The sequence below is a fragment of the Aotus nancymaae genome, unplaced genomic scaffold, assembly GCF_030222135.1.
Source record: "Aotus nancymaae isolate 86718 unplaced genomic scaffold, 86718_ANA_hifiasm-v0.15.2.pri h1tg000131l, whole genome shotgun sequence".
Lineage (NCBI taxonomy): Eukaryota > Metazoa > Chordata > Mammalia > Primates > Aotidae > Aotus > Aotus nancymaae.
In genome coordinates, this window is record NW_026988546.1 from 3,252,359 (window position 1) to 3,268,303 (window position 15,945).

At 41.8% G+C, this 15,945-nt stretch overlaps 2 protein-coding genes across 9 annotated transcripts in view; both read right to left on the reverse strand.

Moving 5' to 3' along the window:
• TSGA10 (testis specific 10) overlaps nucleotides 1–15,945 on the reverse strand; it is a 204,421-nt gene that overhangs the window by 178,553 nt on the left and 9,923 nt on the right. For 7 of the 8 annotated variants that reach the window (XM_064371406.1, XM_064371410.1, XM_064371411.1 and 4 more), the window contains exon 3: nucleotides 1,450–1,524. The exons of the other annotated variant lie outside the window; for it this stretch is intronic. The gene's annotated coding sequence lies outside the window, so the exon portion shown is untranslated. The remainder of the gene's footprint in view (nucleotides 1–1,449; nucleotides 1,525–15,945) is intronic. 8 annotated transcript variants of the gene reach the window in all.
• On the reverse strand, nucleotides 5,802–10,349 carry LOC135272755 (integumentary mucin C.1-like). Its single transcript, XM_064371346.1, has 2 exons — nucleotides 10,292–10,349; nucleotides 5,802–9,878 (listed from the first exon to the last, which is right to left on the reverse strand). Exon 2 carries the CDS (start codon nucleotides 6,429–6,431, stop codon nucleotides 5,802–5,804), a length of 630 nt encoding a protein of 209 aa, XP_064227416.1. The 5' UTR covers nucleotides 6,432–9,878; nucleotides 10,292–10,349.

Below are 15,945 nucleotides of genomic sequence, written 5' to 3' on the forward strand. Positions count from 1 at the left end.
TCCCCCTAATAAGGAGAAAACAAAGGGGCTAATTCAACTAGTGATGAGGAAGTGACTTGTTTACTGAAGGAAGGAAATGCACTTCTTTTTCTGACTCACTGGATAAAGAAATCTGGCCTCCGTGTAGACAACAGAACCAACACTACCAATCGGAAAGTGCTCACAGATCCCTCAAGATGAGCTCTGTCTTCATCTCCCAGCAGAAGCAGGTGGGTGCAGTGACCTGGCCATCACTGTGCTACCAGCTTCCACTTGGTCTAGTGGGCAGATGCTAAGCTGGGAGCCAGGACACCCACCTACAAAATGTGGTTCTCCCCAAATCAGCGACATGGGGATGGAAAAGCCACTCGCAGTCTCTCTACGCCCTAGTGACTTCATTAAAAAGCAGGGGCGTTTCATGGCATTGTTACAAAGCTTAAACATGAAGGTATTCTATAAAATGGCTTTGGAGTAGCTTTAGGTGCCACAAAATCCAATGTATTGCTAATAAAATAAAGGATCTGTGGGTTCAAAGGAACTTATAAAAATTGTGATTTTTTAAAAAGCTAAATAACTATATTGAGTAAAAGAGAGAGTATTTATATCATATAGCTGTAGGGGCACACAAATTATTGTAAAATAAATATTGCTTATCCTAGCTCTGCCCGTGTGGCTGGGATACACTTTGAATTTGCTGTCTAAGGGATGATGCAATGCTAAACATGCTTCTGGTAAGGCTGTTGCAGCATCTAAGGCATTTAATTTAAATTTAAGATTAGGAAATGTAAAGATATCCAGAACATGGAGCCTATTAGCATTTTAATTCATCCTTAGTATATTACCCACAGTTACTAGATTTGGGAGTCCAATCAGTGACCTTCATATAACGGGGACTGCAGCCTCTGGAATCTTCTACCAACTGAGAGGCTCACAGCTCCGATATCACAATCACTGATGACTAAGAACTCTCCGGGGTGGCTGTGGTGACAGTGACCAGCACAAGGCAGGAGACGGGAATGACACTCTTATTCATGGAACCAGACTTCTAGTTCCCAGCAAACGGTATGATGGTCCTGCCTTCCTTGTGGACATTTGTAATATGAAACCCCGGCTTTCATGGATTTCAAGTGGAGACTACTCTGAGGACATATGAGCCATCCTGTGGATGGATATGAAGTAGTCTTTAATCAACAGGAGAATTCTAGTCTCATTATGAACTCCTAGTTTTTGAAACAACATTGACATGTGCAGTTAAAAAACAAAAAGCTTACACAGCATGCATAACCCTTCCTTTTCCCGTACATACAGGGACTCCCACACCCATGCTTGCTGCCCTCAGTCAGGTTAACCCGACCAGACACACAAGACAGGTGTGATGCACAAAGTGGCCTTATGTAAGATGGGGCAGGCAGGTGGTCATTGAGAATGATTTCTGGGCTTCTCAGAAGGCCCCCATGCCCAAAATAATACCTCCTGCATCTGCTGGCTGATGACTGAAATTCCACAACTAGAGAGTCATTCCTCTGGTTTAAGATGTCTTCACCTCTGCAAGAAATATAAACACCACAAGAAGGAGAAACACTTTAAACCTGATTAGCCGTGAGTATCTTAGTGTGCATTCGTTTGTCAGCATTTTTTTCCAGAGGTCAAGGGGAAAGGGTCCAGAATCTTAGAGGGTCAGAATGAACCTCTAAGGAGGAAGCATATTGAACAAAGGAAGGGACAATAGTAGGTGAAGCCATGAAAACAGATTCATAAACTACACTTATTTTTCAGTGTGGCTTAAATGTTTAAGACAAAGGCATTAGGACAAAAAACAAAATCAATTAGGCAGATATCAGACCCAATACATTTCCAGGGTCTGGAAATTAGTTATGAGTCATGTCCTACTCTAAAGAAGTCGGAGATGAGAGGAAAGCTGCTCCTCTTTAACTAAATCTGCCTCATTCCCCAACCTCTTTAAGCTGAAAGATACCCCAAAGCACTCCAAGATGCTTTCTAAACCATCCAGATTGCAAGATAAGCACTTTGGGAGGCCAAGGCAGGCAGATCACGAGGTCAGGAGTTCAAGACCAGCCTGGCCAACATGGTGAAACCCTGTCTCTACTAAAAATACAAAAATTAGCTGGGAATGGTGGCGCATGCCTGTAATCCCAGCTACTTGGGAGGCTGAGGCAGGAGAACTGCTTAAACTGGGACCCAGGAGGTGGAGGTTGCAGTGGGCTGAGATCGCGCCATTGACCTCCAGCCTGGGCTACAGAGTGAGACTCTGTCTCGACAACAACAACAAAAAATCCACTAATGAGGTTCTGCCCGCATAATCAGCCTACAGCTCCTAATACTAAGAAGGAGTGAACACCCTCAGGACCACTTACTCATAATCTACTAATAGAAATTCCACGAGCCATCCTTTTAGGAGCCTGCCATAATGCTTGTGCCATGCTTCCACACATAAGATGAAGCCAGAATGACCCAAAATGGCAACATCCCCACTTCTTCAAAGGAGAGGAAAGGAAACTCAAAAAGAAAGGCAAAGCCTTCCCTTCAGTTTCTCTCCTCCTTCCTTGGTGGGCAGCTCCGTAGCCTCCGCTGAGCTACTTCTTAAAACTAACCAACCCGTTACTTCTCTTTAACTAGAGCCACAAGCCCCCCCACCACATGTCATTTCATGCTAGGGAGCTAAAATGTCATTTGCTTAAAGCAGATGTCACTGTAAGAGAAACGCTGGGCTTCCTACCCCTGTATCTCCCTAAGTGTCTGAACTCTCACCTTTCCACCAACACTAAATGTTTTGACTCATAAAGACAGTATCTTCTCGACAGTGAGCCCCCATTCCACTAATTACAAGTGAAAATCGTGCAGGTGCTCACCAGCCTACGGAGTGCCTTTCTCTTCATCTCTTGCCATGAAAGCTTACCCCTCTTTCTCCCTCTGCCATTTGAGCAATGTGAAGACCATGCTTTAAAAGCAAAGAAAGCTTACCTCTGACAAGCGGAAAGTCAGGTCAGTTTCCCCTGGGACGGCTGACTTAGGTCTAAGAGAATTCCGGTTCCCGGCATGCCAACATATACATTAAACCCAAAAAGTGTCACGCGTTATCAGTTATGTTTCTTTGTCACTAGCAGATGATAAAAACTTCTATCATCTGTAAAGTTGTTCCTATTCCATAAAAATTACAAAAATCCCATTTCTCATATGTATGTCACCAAATGTATTTACTTATTTTACATGAAAGTGAAGGTAGCCAACTGCTTCAATATTACTTATTATTTGTTGCAGATACATAACATTCCCAGAAAATGAACCTTTTTAATCAACTCCTTTTAAAGGGACTATTTTTAGAATTTTTTTTTAAAGAAGAGCAAATGAAAAATGTAGTAAAAACATTTTTGATCATTTCTCACTCAATTGTTTTAAATCTATAAACTGAGGTATCCTTGTAGAGCTCAAGTCAAGTCCAACTATGGTGGTTAAGTAGAAATAGATGTCTAAACCTGATATCATTTCCAAAATTAATCTATTCTTGATCATATGGTAATAGCAAGAAGCTAAATAACAGTAACATTCATGAGCCTGATGGCTTTTCTCTTCCATTGAGCTTAAAACATTTCACCTGTATGTCCCTTAATTATCCTTACAATGCCCCTTGGAGAAAGATAGTGATGGTGAATATTAGGACTAGGTTAACTTTTCTAAAGATCAAGAAACTTAGGATAAGAGTTTGATCATCAAAACAATGTCATAAAGAGACATTGTGTAGAAGGAACAGCAATGTCCAAAGCACCTTACTCAGCTCTGCCCAGAGACCAAGAGCTACCCTCGAGCCAAGAAACGGCCACACCTCCTAAACCCAGATGTCTACAAGCACAGCAGTGAGAAGTAGTGAACATGAGCCCCACAGGGGCAAAACAGGAATAAATGAAATAAGGCAAGGTCTTTCCCATTCAGACACAGAGAACCATGACAATAATTATAGAATAAAGTCTCAGCTGTTACAATGTTTTACAGCCCCTACTGACAAAAGACAGAAATCAGTCTCTTTCCACAGCACACACACAAAGCAGACCCATGTAACCTAGAATTGTGGAATGGAAGATAGAGGAGTGAATAAAAAAATTAAAATGACAGATTCTAAAGTTGCCCAGCGAGGGTTAATGATGTCACTATTTTTATCAAATGCTACCCATTCATCAGCCTGCTCCAATCTCTCTCTAGGCTGCCTACTGGTGAGAAAGGTGATGGAGCCAGGACAGCTGGCCCTCTAGCCAAGCCACAGGTTGATTTCAGCAGACCCAGCCAGACGGGGACCACCTCCTCCCCACTGCACTCATCCACATACAGCCTCATGAAATCTGAGCACTCACTCCAAACAAAGTGCATTTCCCATGGAGAAGACTTTTAGGCAAGGGTATATGAAGCCAATTGCATCCCCTGACTAGAATCATCAAAATGTTTTATTCTTATTTTTTAAACATTATCCAAACTACTGATGTGTCTCCTCGGTTGTGGGGGTCAAAGAAATAAGTGATTCAAGGAGAAGAGAATGAATCACCTCTCACCTATCTTTTGGAAAAAGTTTTCATGTTTTCCATGTTTTAAAATACTGTCCTTTTCAAACAGCAAAAATACAATTAACTTTCACCCAAAAGCATTTTCTGAATGCCACTGTGTCAGATGCTGGGGAGACAGGGCCGTGATTGAGCCAACCTGCTGATGAGAAGACAACAGTCTCAGGGCAAGGAGAATGGGGAGAAGGGAGAAGGAGACCCATTCACAAGCAAACAATGAGAGCAGGCTGTGGTCAGGACACTGGCAGGGGTAGACATGGAATCCACATGGTTTCCGGCAGGAGACCAGCTTTCAGCTGGGTCTTAAGAAAAGGGCAAGAAGGAGAGGGAAAGGAAGACGGGATTAGAGGTACAAAATGGAAGGATTACTAGTAAGTGGCCTTTGGGAGTATTCAGAGGTTACTTTACCCTCTCCATACTACCTTATGGCTTTAACAAGATGGAACTCCCCATTTAAAGTTTCTTTTATGTGGTTTAACCACTGCTTACCTGTCATGGCTACCTCACTCTAAATAGGTTCCTCTGATCCCTTCCTAAGAGCAGATTTGGTTTGGAGTAAATGCATGAAGGGTGGATGCAGAGGAAACAGAGAAATACTCTTTCCCTTTTTACAGTTTGCATCAGGCTGGCCCTAAGCAGCCTGCGCACAGAGAAGACAATCTTTTCAGATACTGTGAGACCTGGGACAACACGCTAACATGCTCCGTAGGCATGGACTTGGAGCCATGAGGGTGAGCAGGAAGAAGAAGGAGAGAAGAGCATTCCCCAGAAACTCTCCTGCTTTCCAGAGCAGCAGCATAAGCAACTGTGTATAACTAAAGAAATTTAATCAAACACCCCAAATTATAACAATTGTCTTAAATTTAATGAGTCAAACTAATTAACATCTCTTGTTCTTTATAAAGCAAATGATAAAAATCAGAAATTGTTTCTTAAATTAGAGTAAAGCAAGGTTGCTGAAGTGTACTTGCAAATTCCCTTCTTATTCTATAGACATAGCTGGTGGACTGAAAGGCAGAAAAATAGTCAGAGAGCGAGCATGGGACAGAGGCAGCTCAGACAGAGGGAAGGTAAGGCTGGAGATAGAATGTGGTAAAAAGGCAAGAATCTCCCAACTGGAGTCTTTTGAAGCCCTGAATTGTTGTGGTTGTGGTGCTATAGGTGTGATGGTGGTGATAGTGGTGGTGGTGGTGATAGTGGCAGCAGCAGTAGTGGTGGTGGTGGTGGTGGTGGTGGTGGTAATGGTGATGATGGTTACGGGGTGGCGGTGGTGGCAGTGGTGGTCATGGTCGTGGTGGTGGTGGTGGTGGTAGCAATGGTGATAGTAGTAGTGAGGTGGTGATAGGTGATGGTGGTGACTGTGATAATGGTGGTGATGGTAGTGATGGTGGTGGTGATGGTAACAATGCTGGTGGTGGTGGTGGTGAAGGTGGTGGTGGTAGTGGTAGCAGTAGTGATACTGGTGGTAGTAGTGTTGACGATGGTGGTTGTGATGACAACAGTGATGGTAGTGGTGCTGATGGTGATGGTGGTGATGGCGGTGGTGGCTGTAGTAGTGGTGATGACAGTGGTAGTGGTAGTGGTGGTGATAGTGGCAGCAGTAGTAGTGGTAGTAGTGGTGGTGGTGGTGATAGTGGCAGCAGTAGTAGTGGTAGTAGTGGTGGTGGTGGTGATAGTGGCAGCAGTAGTAGTGGTAGTAGTGGCGGTGGTGGTGGTGGTGTTGGCAGTGGTACTGGTGGTGGTGGTGATGGTGGTGGTAGCAATGGTGTAGCAGTGGTGGTGGTGGTGATGGTGGTGGTAGCGATGGTGTAGTGGTGGTGGTGGTGGTAGCGATGGTGTAGTGGTGGTGGTGGTGGTAGCGATGGTGATAGTATTGGTGAACATGTTAGTGGTAGTGACAGTGATGGTGGTGGTAGTGGTGGTGACGGTGATGACAATGGTGGTGGTTATGCTGATAATGGTGATGGTAGTGATGGTGATGGTGATAATGGTGTTGGTGATGAGGTTGGTGAGGGCGATGGTGCTGGTGGTAGCAGTAGTAATGATATAGTAGCAACTGTGATGATAATGGTGGTGGTGGTAGCGAAGGTGATGGTGGTGATGATGGTGGTAGTGGTGTTGGTACTGGTAATGATGGTGGTGGTTGTGATGATAATGGTGGTGACAGTAGTGATGGTGGTGGTGGTGACGATGGTTGTGGTGGTGGTAATGGTGTTGGTGGTTGTGAAAGTGGTAGTGAAGGTGCTGGTGTTTAAAAATCCGTTGAGCAGTGAGAAACAGTCAACAGGGTAGATAACAAATTCTTAAATTCTAAATAACATGACTATTCCGCTGCTTACTTATACTGGATGTTCTTTATAAGCCAAGGAATTTCAGTTCCCAGGAATGTTCACTCTACTTTCCCCAAACAGCACTAGACCACTGGCTCACCAACACTCCCTCCACCCACTGTGTATTATTTCTACCATGGACTCCTCAAAAACATCAGTCCCCTTTTACTTGTTTGTCTCTGATCACAAACAAGGAAAAGTTATCTCAATCTTAATTCAATCTTGAAAATATTTTCTGGGAGCATTTCTCGGTCTCTACCTTAGCTGTGCTCATCTGTTCTCACAGAACAGGAATGAGATTGAGGGTGGTCTGTCCCATAACCACTTCTGTACTGTATCTTTTGAGAAACCATGACATTAAAGGGAGTCACAAAGTCACAAACACCCATAAACAAGTTTAACCTACAAGCATCCCAAATAATTTTCTGGATCTATGTCATCCTCCCAGGCCCATCTGGCTCATGTTAAATGTTGCTAGTAACAACTTCTCTACATGGACTTCACATAAATTATTGCATTTAAAACCCCAAGAGGCATTCACGCTATTTACAGTGAAGAAACAAGAGGTTCTGAGGTTAACTAACTTGTCCAAGTCCCATAGCCAGTAAGCAACATTGCTTAGATGTGAAGCGCAGTCTGGCACCAGAGACCAAATTCTTAGACTCTGCTCCACTACCTCCCTGGAGAACTGCTCACTGACAAGCTTTGACAAATGGTACCTTCATCTTTTGTTAGTAAATGCTACGCAAAAGGGTGTTAATTTACAGATCATGACTGTTTCAGTTCATTCTTCCAAGATCTGCTAAACCTCCTTGGTTGATATATATAAGTTAACTTTAAGAATTTTTCTGAAATCTATAAAATACAACTGGAATGCACAATTCAAATGACGCTGTGCTAGCAGTGAACTAATATTCTAGTCCTTAAATTTTTTCAAACAGATTTCAGAAGCTGTAAGGTAAATCGACTCGCCTATTTTATCAATTTTTAAGTGTGAATTCTGCATACTGAACTCCTTATGAATTACAGAATGCTATAGTAAGTTCATTTTATGACAGAGCTAGCACAGTTGAGCTGCTGCAAACTGATATTGGACACTCATCAGTTTTTTACTGATCATTTACTGAGTCCCAACTCTATTTCTAGTTCAGTGGAACGATGACTGTTTCAAATCTCTCTCGTAAATATACTCTAGTGGGTTTTAGAGAGATGACAGATAAATGACAGCTTTGCATTTCCAAAGGTTAAATGCTTTTCCTGAGGGATCCTAAGTCTTAGTGCCATGAAAACAAGTGTCAGGCTCTAATGGAATTGTTCCATGATAAATAAACTGCCAGGCTGTATGACAAGCAGCTTTCAGAGTCTTTCCATATACTAAAAACAGCAGAAGTTAATTTGAGTTTCTTAACAGGACCTTTTTCCTTTACAATATAAAAGTGCCTTGGGATGAAGCAATTACTCTGATTTACCATCTTCTCCTTGGTAGAATATAAAGATGCAGCAGAGCCTCACAAAGGCAGTAACTTAACCAAATGAGACCCAGTTGCAAAGTCCCTACTATGCTATTTCAAAGAGCTCCCTTCCCGGCAGGAGTACAAAGCCATCATCAATCACAGGTATCTGCGATGAGAAGGATGCTGACTCCCACGGCTTTTCATGGGAGAGACAATAAATTATTTTTCCTCCACCAAATGCTCAGTTAAATTTCATTTTCACTTTACAGCACCAGTTTCTAAACTTCAGCTCCTAGGAATTTTAAAAGCTATCTATACAATGCGACAAATTTTATAACATGCTTATGTTTTAACCATGATGCCTTTCCCTGCAATCCTTGCTGTGGCCACTCAGTGTCATGGGCTGGTGCCTGAAGTCAGAGGGCAGAAGGGTGTCTGAGTCCTCTCATCCAAATCCCAACACTTCAGATGGGTCACTCTCATGGACCCTGAAAGCCCAGAGACCCTCAACGTTTGCCTTAAAAAAAATGGCTCATGCTCTTCCTGAATCCAACTCAACTTCTTTTTTTCCCAGAACCACTAAGGAGATAGGCTCTGGTTGAAAAGGGGTTTCTGAACAGGAATAAGAGTCACCTTGAACTACTGCTATCCACTGAACTGAATTAACTTACCTGTGAGGTAGAGAACAAGCCCTAGGCTAGAAAGAAGACAAACAGAACCGACTTTTCAAAGAGGACGAATTAAAAGGAGATGCATGGCCCCAAATGCCTCATGATAGTTAATCACCCTGACAGGCCAACCATCACGGTTCTCCATGGAGACAACACAGGTGGAAACTACCAGAATAAACTCACTAATTTACCTGAGAGGAAAGAGAGCCTGTGTGAAGATGAGAATGACCTGTTTTGGTACAGCCAGTTTGTCAGCTTAGCTAGAAGTCTCAGTGGATCAAGAGGACACAGAAGAGAGAAATAAGACAATACAAATCTCAAAAATCTGGAAGAGAACACAGAACCACCCCTGTGGTCACCACAAAAACAGAACTGGGGTGTGAGATAAGGGACTTGGTTCCTCAGTCACTAGTGGTCACATGCGCCTCAATTTCCTTCCCTCCAATCTTCCTCCACCTCAGTGTTCATACCCTTTCCTCCTCTCTGTGGGGGAGCCCTTTCTCCTCCCAGGCTAACTCTCCTACCTGGGCTCTGAGGCCCAACCCCCAACAACCCCAACTTCCCATAGATGCCACTTTCTCCTGTTTGCTCACTCACTGTCTTGGTCTCAACTAGCTTTTCCGAATCAGCAAATAAACCTTGTCAAGGCCCCTCAATATTTAGAAAAAGAGAATGATAAGCCCTCCCTGACCCTCTTTCTTGCCATTACACCTTCTCTTATCAGCCATAATTTTCTGCAAAGCTGTCTACACTTGCTGTCTCTCTCCAATTCCTGGTTTCCCTAAACATGCAATCTGGTTCTCTTGTTTGCAGCCAGGCTTCAACTTCCTCATGGGGCAATCTGTGGATGCTTTTCACTCTCCTACCTCCCCTTGGCTAGCATTGCCCTTCAGAGGTCTCCTTCCTGGCTCTCTGGTACCATGAGATCGTGGTCTCCCTCCTGTCTCTCCAGTTGCTCCTCAGTTTGCTTGCCATGTTTCCCTCCTGTGCCAGTCGAGGTTCTGTGCAAAATCTGGTCTCTTCTCAAGTGACAATCTTCCTGGGAGATGTCATTCATTCCTTGCCTTCAGGTGCCATCTTTATGTTGATGTTGGACAAGTCTCCAAGACTCACTCAAATCTCTCTTCTCAGCTACCAATTATCCAACTCCCTATGTGGCCTTCTCAAGTCAGGTTTCTCACAGACATGCCCAGTCTGCATGTCCAGACTTAGCTCACCACCACACCCATGCCGACTCCAACCCCAGCCTCTGCTTGTTGCCTGTGTCAGCAGATGGCAGTGCTACCCACCTAGTTGCTTGGGTCAGAAACCTGGGCATCATCTGAACTCTGCCATTTCCCACACCCCTGCCCCCTATATCCAATCAACCCCCTAGACCTGTCAACTCTACTACCTAAAGACTGTTCACATTTGTCCAGCACTCTCCTTCTGCACTGCCAACTCCTTGGCCCAGGCCACCACAGGCTCCCTCCCAGCCCCCTGCAGAGACTCTAAATGTGTTTCCCGGTTGTTCTTCCTGCCCCAGCCCAATCCCTCCTCACTCGTCAAGCCAGGGTGGTGTTTCTTAAAAAAAGCTCAGTTTGATTATGCCACTGCCCTGCCCTCAGGACAGAGTCCCAATCTGGTAGCCATGGCCTTGCAGCACCTATAGCCCCTGCTCAATGCCAGCTCTCAATCTTCCCAATCTCTGTGTTATGGCTCCTCCCTGTGTCTTGAACACCTCTGCTCTCCACCTGCCCACTTCCTCTTGATCCTGAAGGTCTCACCTTAGTGATTCTTCCCTCTCGGGAACATTCCCAGACTCCCCTCACCAAACCCTGGGGCCCTGCATAAGTCCTATGTAGAACCCTCCACTCTCCCCGATAATGGCACTGCTTATGCTAATTATCTGAATCCTCTATTAAACCGTTCTGTAAGAAGAAAGTCTACGTCTAATTTCTATCAAACTGTATCCTCAGTACCTAGGAGAGTACCTGGCACTATAATTCCTGGTTTCCCCAAACATGTAATCTGGTTCTCCTGTTCACAAACTGGCACAGAGTGGGCACTGAAAAAAATACTGTAAGATACATTAAAATTATGTGGTAAATGAATGTTTCATGCTTTTTCCTTCCTTTGCAAAGTTTAGGCTATACACATACCACAATTTGAACACACAGAACTAAACCCCATTCAGAACCTGGGTCCTACATTATGGTTACAGAATTTAATAATAATGGGAATCATAACAACAGCAACATTGAGCAACTGTCTGGTGCTGGAAAGCTTGTAAAGATAGTTTTATATTTGTTATTTTATTTAGCCCTCTCAACAAACCTGTTATGTTGCCCTTATTTATACAAAACACAAAATTTTAATAAAAGCATATAATTCTAAAAATGATATAATATCTATGCCATAGACATTATTATGCTCATTTTATAGATAAAAACCTTTCATCAATGAAAAAAGTGGGGCTTAGAAAATTTAAACAGTTTGCCCAGTCACACAAAAAGTATTAGAACTGGGATTCTAAGTTGCATGGAAATTGTAGATATTAACAACAATAAAAGTTTTAAAACATTTATATTTTTTAATTTAAAAAATATTATTTAATACTCATTATACTCAAGGTACCAGCTACCCAGGACAAAAAATGTCTGTGACCACAACTTCTACGTGGATACTGTGGAGGACATTTCTATAACTTCCTTTGGTGAAAACTCTGTAGTCAATTAAGCTTAACTCAGAGGAAGACATTAAGAATTATGAATTATTTGAATTCCACAGTTCTATCATTCATTCTGTGCTAGTAACACTAAAGATGATTAATTCTAAATATCCATATAACAATGTCAGAAAAGCAAGGGGTCTTCCTATAGCTGTGGCATCACCCCCAAGTTCCCAATTTCAGTTAGACATGCAATCTATCATACAAATATTTTACTTGATTCCCTAGAACTTAGGAATGTTATATATCATGGGGCTGCCTAAGCATGACAATTATTACAAATCTTTAAGAAATGCTGCAAAGAGGACATGACGTCTACTCTGACAATGTGTTTGTTTCCTCTTACCTGAAATGTCTCCCCTCTTTTCTTTCTCTTTTCCTCCCTTCCCCACCTTTTTTTTGGGAGACAGTCTCACTCTATCACACTGGCTGTAGTGCAGTGGTACGATCTTGGCTCACTGCAACCTCCACCTCCTGGGTTCAAGCAATTCTCACATCTCAGCCTCCCAAGTAGCTGGGATTACAGGCATGCACCACCATGCCTGGCCAATTTTTAAATTTTTTGTAGAGGTGGGGTTTCATCATGTTGGCCAGGCTGGTCTTGAATTCCTAACCTCAAGCGATCTCCCTGCCTCGGCCTCCCAAAGTGCTAGGATTACAGGCATGAGCCACTGTGCCCAGCCCTGTCTGTCTCTTTTTGTGTTTCCCATATACACCCATATACAACACAGCAAGTCCAACGCCACCAGCAATATAAACAGCTAGCTCTGTGATATGGATATAAAGTAATGTGAAGAGAGCCCATGGAAAAGGCTTCTCTTTCTCAAAACACTGTGCGCAGAACAAAAGACAAGCTAGGGTAGGTGGAGTTGGGCATTTAGTAGTACACACAGGAAGACATGGGGAGAGACATTTCACATTTCTCCTCATCCTTGATCTCTGCCAACTCAACATCAATTAGCCCTCTGCTGAGTTAGCAGGCCTCCCTTCTGTGGGCTTCCATCTGGGGTTCCCAGCTGTCTGGGCCCTTCCGGGTCTCCATCCACTGGACTTCAGAGAACATACCTCTCAGCTTAGCTGAGAACAATGCCTGCCTCCCATTAAGCACTCAATTACCATTTGTCCAATGGATGGATGAATACATCTCCGGTGTTCCTCTTCACTGAAGCACTCCCTTCACTGAGTCAGTAAGGATAAGCAATAAGAGAGATTTGTCTGGTCTTCTCGAACAGTAAAGCACATGCTATAATACATAAAGCTGCTTCAGGTACATTCTAGAAGCAGTAGCCTCAAGGAGTTGATCAAGCTAACTTTTACCAAATTTTATTTATGATTGGCACAAAGAAACATTGAAGTGTCACATTGTCCTTTTGCAATTAAAAGTCTACATGCATTAACAGAAGACACTACATATCTTCTGGGAAACATACTGAAATTTACCAAACTTGAAGATGTCTTTGAATAAGAAGCAAATGATTCAGAATTACAGAAGAGGGAGACACAGCAAGGCCTCCCATTAAACAAGAAGAATACTTCCTATCACTAGACCCATAGTTTCCAAGGACCCCCCTCTACCTTCAAAGATATTAACATCAGGCCAGAAATAAGAAGATTCAGCTAAGGTCCAAGCAGAGACAAGTCATGAGTCACTCTATGCCTTAGACCCTCATCTCAAGCAGGGTTAATAAACCAATCCATACATTGTGATTGGTGGCTGGCAATGTTCATGTGCTCTGCCAAGGTAAAATATCATTAATACTTGAATGAAAGACGACTAACATAGCCACAATTCAGAAAGAAACACTATTTCTCCATCTCAGACAGGTAGCCTGCATAGGCTGTCATTAAACACTGACTTTGAACCAGCAACAACATATTTAGGAATATACCTTTCATATTTAGAATTTCACTACAGAATCATTTATACTTATGAAACAAAAGTAATTGTAAAACCAATGAAATATCCATTCATAGGAGACTGGTTAAGAAATAATAGCATTTCATACAATGAAGACTGTAGTCATTGCACTGGATGGAGTGGATTTAAACGTATTAGATATGGGAAATATCCAAGATACATATATTAAGTGAAAAGAATGATTTGTAGAAAAGCATGGATTATACAATCTCTTTTTCATAAAATGTGTGTGCATTTATAGATACATCAAAATTTTAAAATAGTTATCTCAAGGTGAAGGATAGAGTAGTGAGGAATGGGGAAAAATTTATTTTCTTCTGCCTTACTTGGAGGTTTGACCACATATATTACTTTTTAAATACAAAGGATTTTTTGTCGATATTTTAAAAATGTTGACAATGTAAGTTTTAATTTGTTCTTTCCCTTCTAAACTATCTATAAACATGAAAAATGTAAAATTAAGGTAGTAACTACCAGATACAGCACAGGATTACATGCTACACTAAACCAGGATCCTGGCTCTCCCTCCAAAGCTAGGCCTATTTTCTTCCTTCTTCTTCCTTCTCCTTCATTCTCCTTCCTTCCTAACCAACCCCTTCCCTTCCTCACTCCTCAAAAATGAACTAAACCATTCAGTAGCTCTTCTATACACCAAAAGCAACCAAGCAGAGTCAAATCAAGAACTCCTCTTTTACAACAGCTGCAAAAAAATAAATAAAATAAAATACTTTGGAATATATTTAAGCAAGGAGGCTAAAGACCTCTACAAGGAAAACTACAAAACACTGCTGAAAGAAATCATAGACGATACCAACAAATGGAAACACATCCCATGCTCATGGATAGGTAGAATCAATATTGTGAAAATGACCATACTGCCAAAAGCAATCTGCAAATTCAATGCAATCCCCATCAAAATACCACCATCATTCTTCACAGAATTAGGAAAGAAACAATTCTAAAATTTATATGGAACCAAAAAAGAGCCCACATAGCCAAACCAAGACTAAGTAAAAAGAACAAATCTGGAGGCATCACACTACCTGATTTCAAACTGTACTATAAGGCCATAGTCATCAAAACAGCATGGTACTGGTATAAAAGTAGGAACATAGACCAATGGATAGAGAATCCAGAAATAAACCCAAATACTTACAGCCAACTGATCTTCAACACAGCAAACCAAAACATAAAATGGGGAAAAGGCACCCTTTTCAACACGTGGCGATGGGATAATTGGCTAGCCACATGTAGGAGAATGAAACTGGATCCTCATCTCTCACCCTATACAAAAATCAACTCAAGATGGATTATGGATTTAAATCTAAGACCTGAAACTATAAAAATTTTAGAACATTAGAAAAACCCTTCTAGACATAGACTTAGACAAGGATTTCATGACCAAGAACTCAAATGCAAAGAAAATAAAAACAACAGTAAATAGCTGGGACTTAATTAAACTAAAGAGCTTTTGCATGGCAAAAGAACAGTTGGCAGAGTAAACAGACAACCCACAGAGTGAGAGAAAGTCTTCACAATCTATACATCTGACAAAGTATTAATATCCAGAATCTACAACAAACTCAAACAAATCAGAAAGAAAAAAAAAAATCCCATAAAACAGTGGGCTAAGGACATGAATAGACAATTCTCAAAGGACGATATATAAATGGCCAACAAACATACGTAAAAATGCTCAACATCACTAATGATCAGGGAAATGCAAATCAAAACCACAATGCGATACCACCTTAATTCTGCAAGAATGGCCATAACCAAAAAATTAAAAAACCATAGATGCTGGCATGGATGTGGTGATCAGGGAACACTTCTACACTGCTGGTGGAAATGTAAATTAGTATAGCCACTATGGAAAACAGTGTGGAGATGCCTTAAAGAACTAAAAGTAGAACTACTATTTGATCCAGCAATCCCACTCCCGGGTACGTACCGAGAGGGAAAAGAAGTAATTATAGGAAAAATATACTTGCACATGCATGTTTAGCAGCATAGCTCACAACTCCAAAATCATGGAACCAGCCCAAATGCCCCTCAATCAACAAGTGGATAAAGAAACTGTGATATATATATATACATATATATATGTATATATATATGAGAGAAAGAGAGAGAGATATGTGTGTATATATAGGCAAATACAACAGAGATATAGATAGATATAGATGGATAGATAGATAGATAGATAGATAGATATAATGGGATACTACTCAGCCATAAAAGGAATGAATTAACAACATTTGCAGCAATCTGGATAAGACTGCAGATTATTATTCTAAGTGAAGTAACTCAGGAAT

What these genes read in the sequence shown, in the direction of transcription:
- LOC135272755 (XM_064371346.1), bottom strand. Translation starts at nt 6,431, where the DNA reads ATGTTCACCAATACTATCACCATCGCTACCACCACCACCACCACTACA.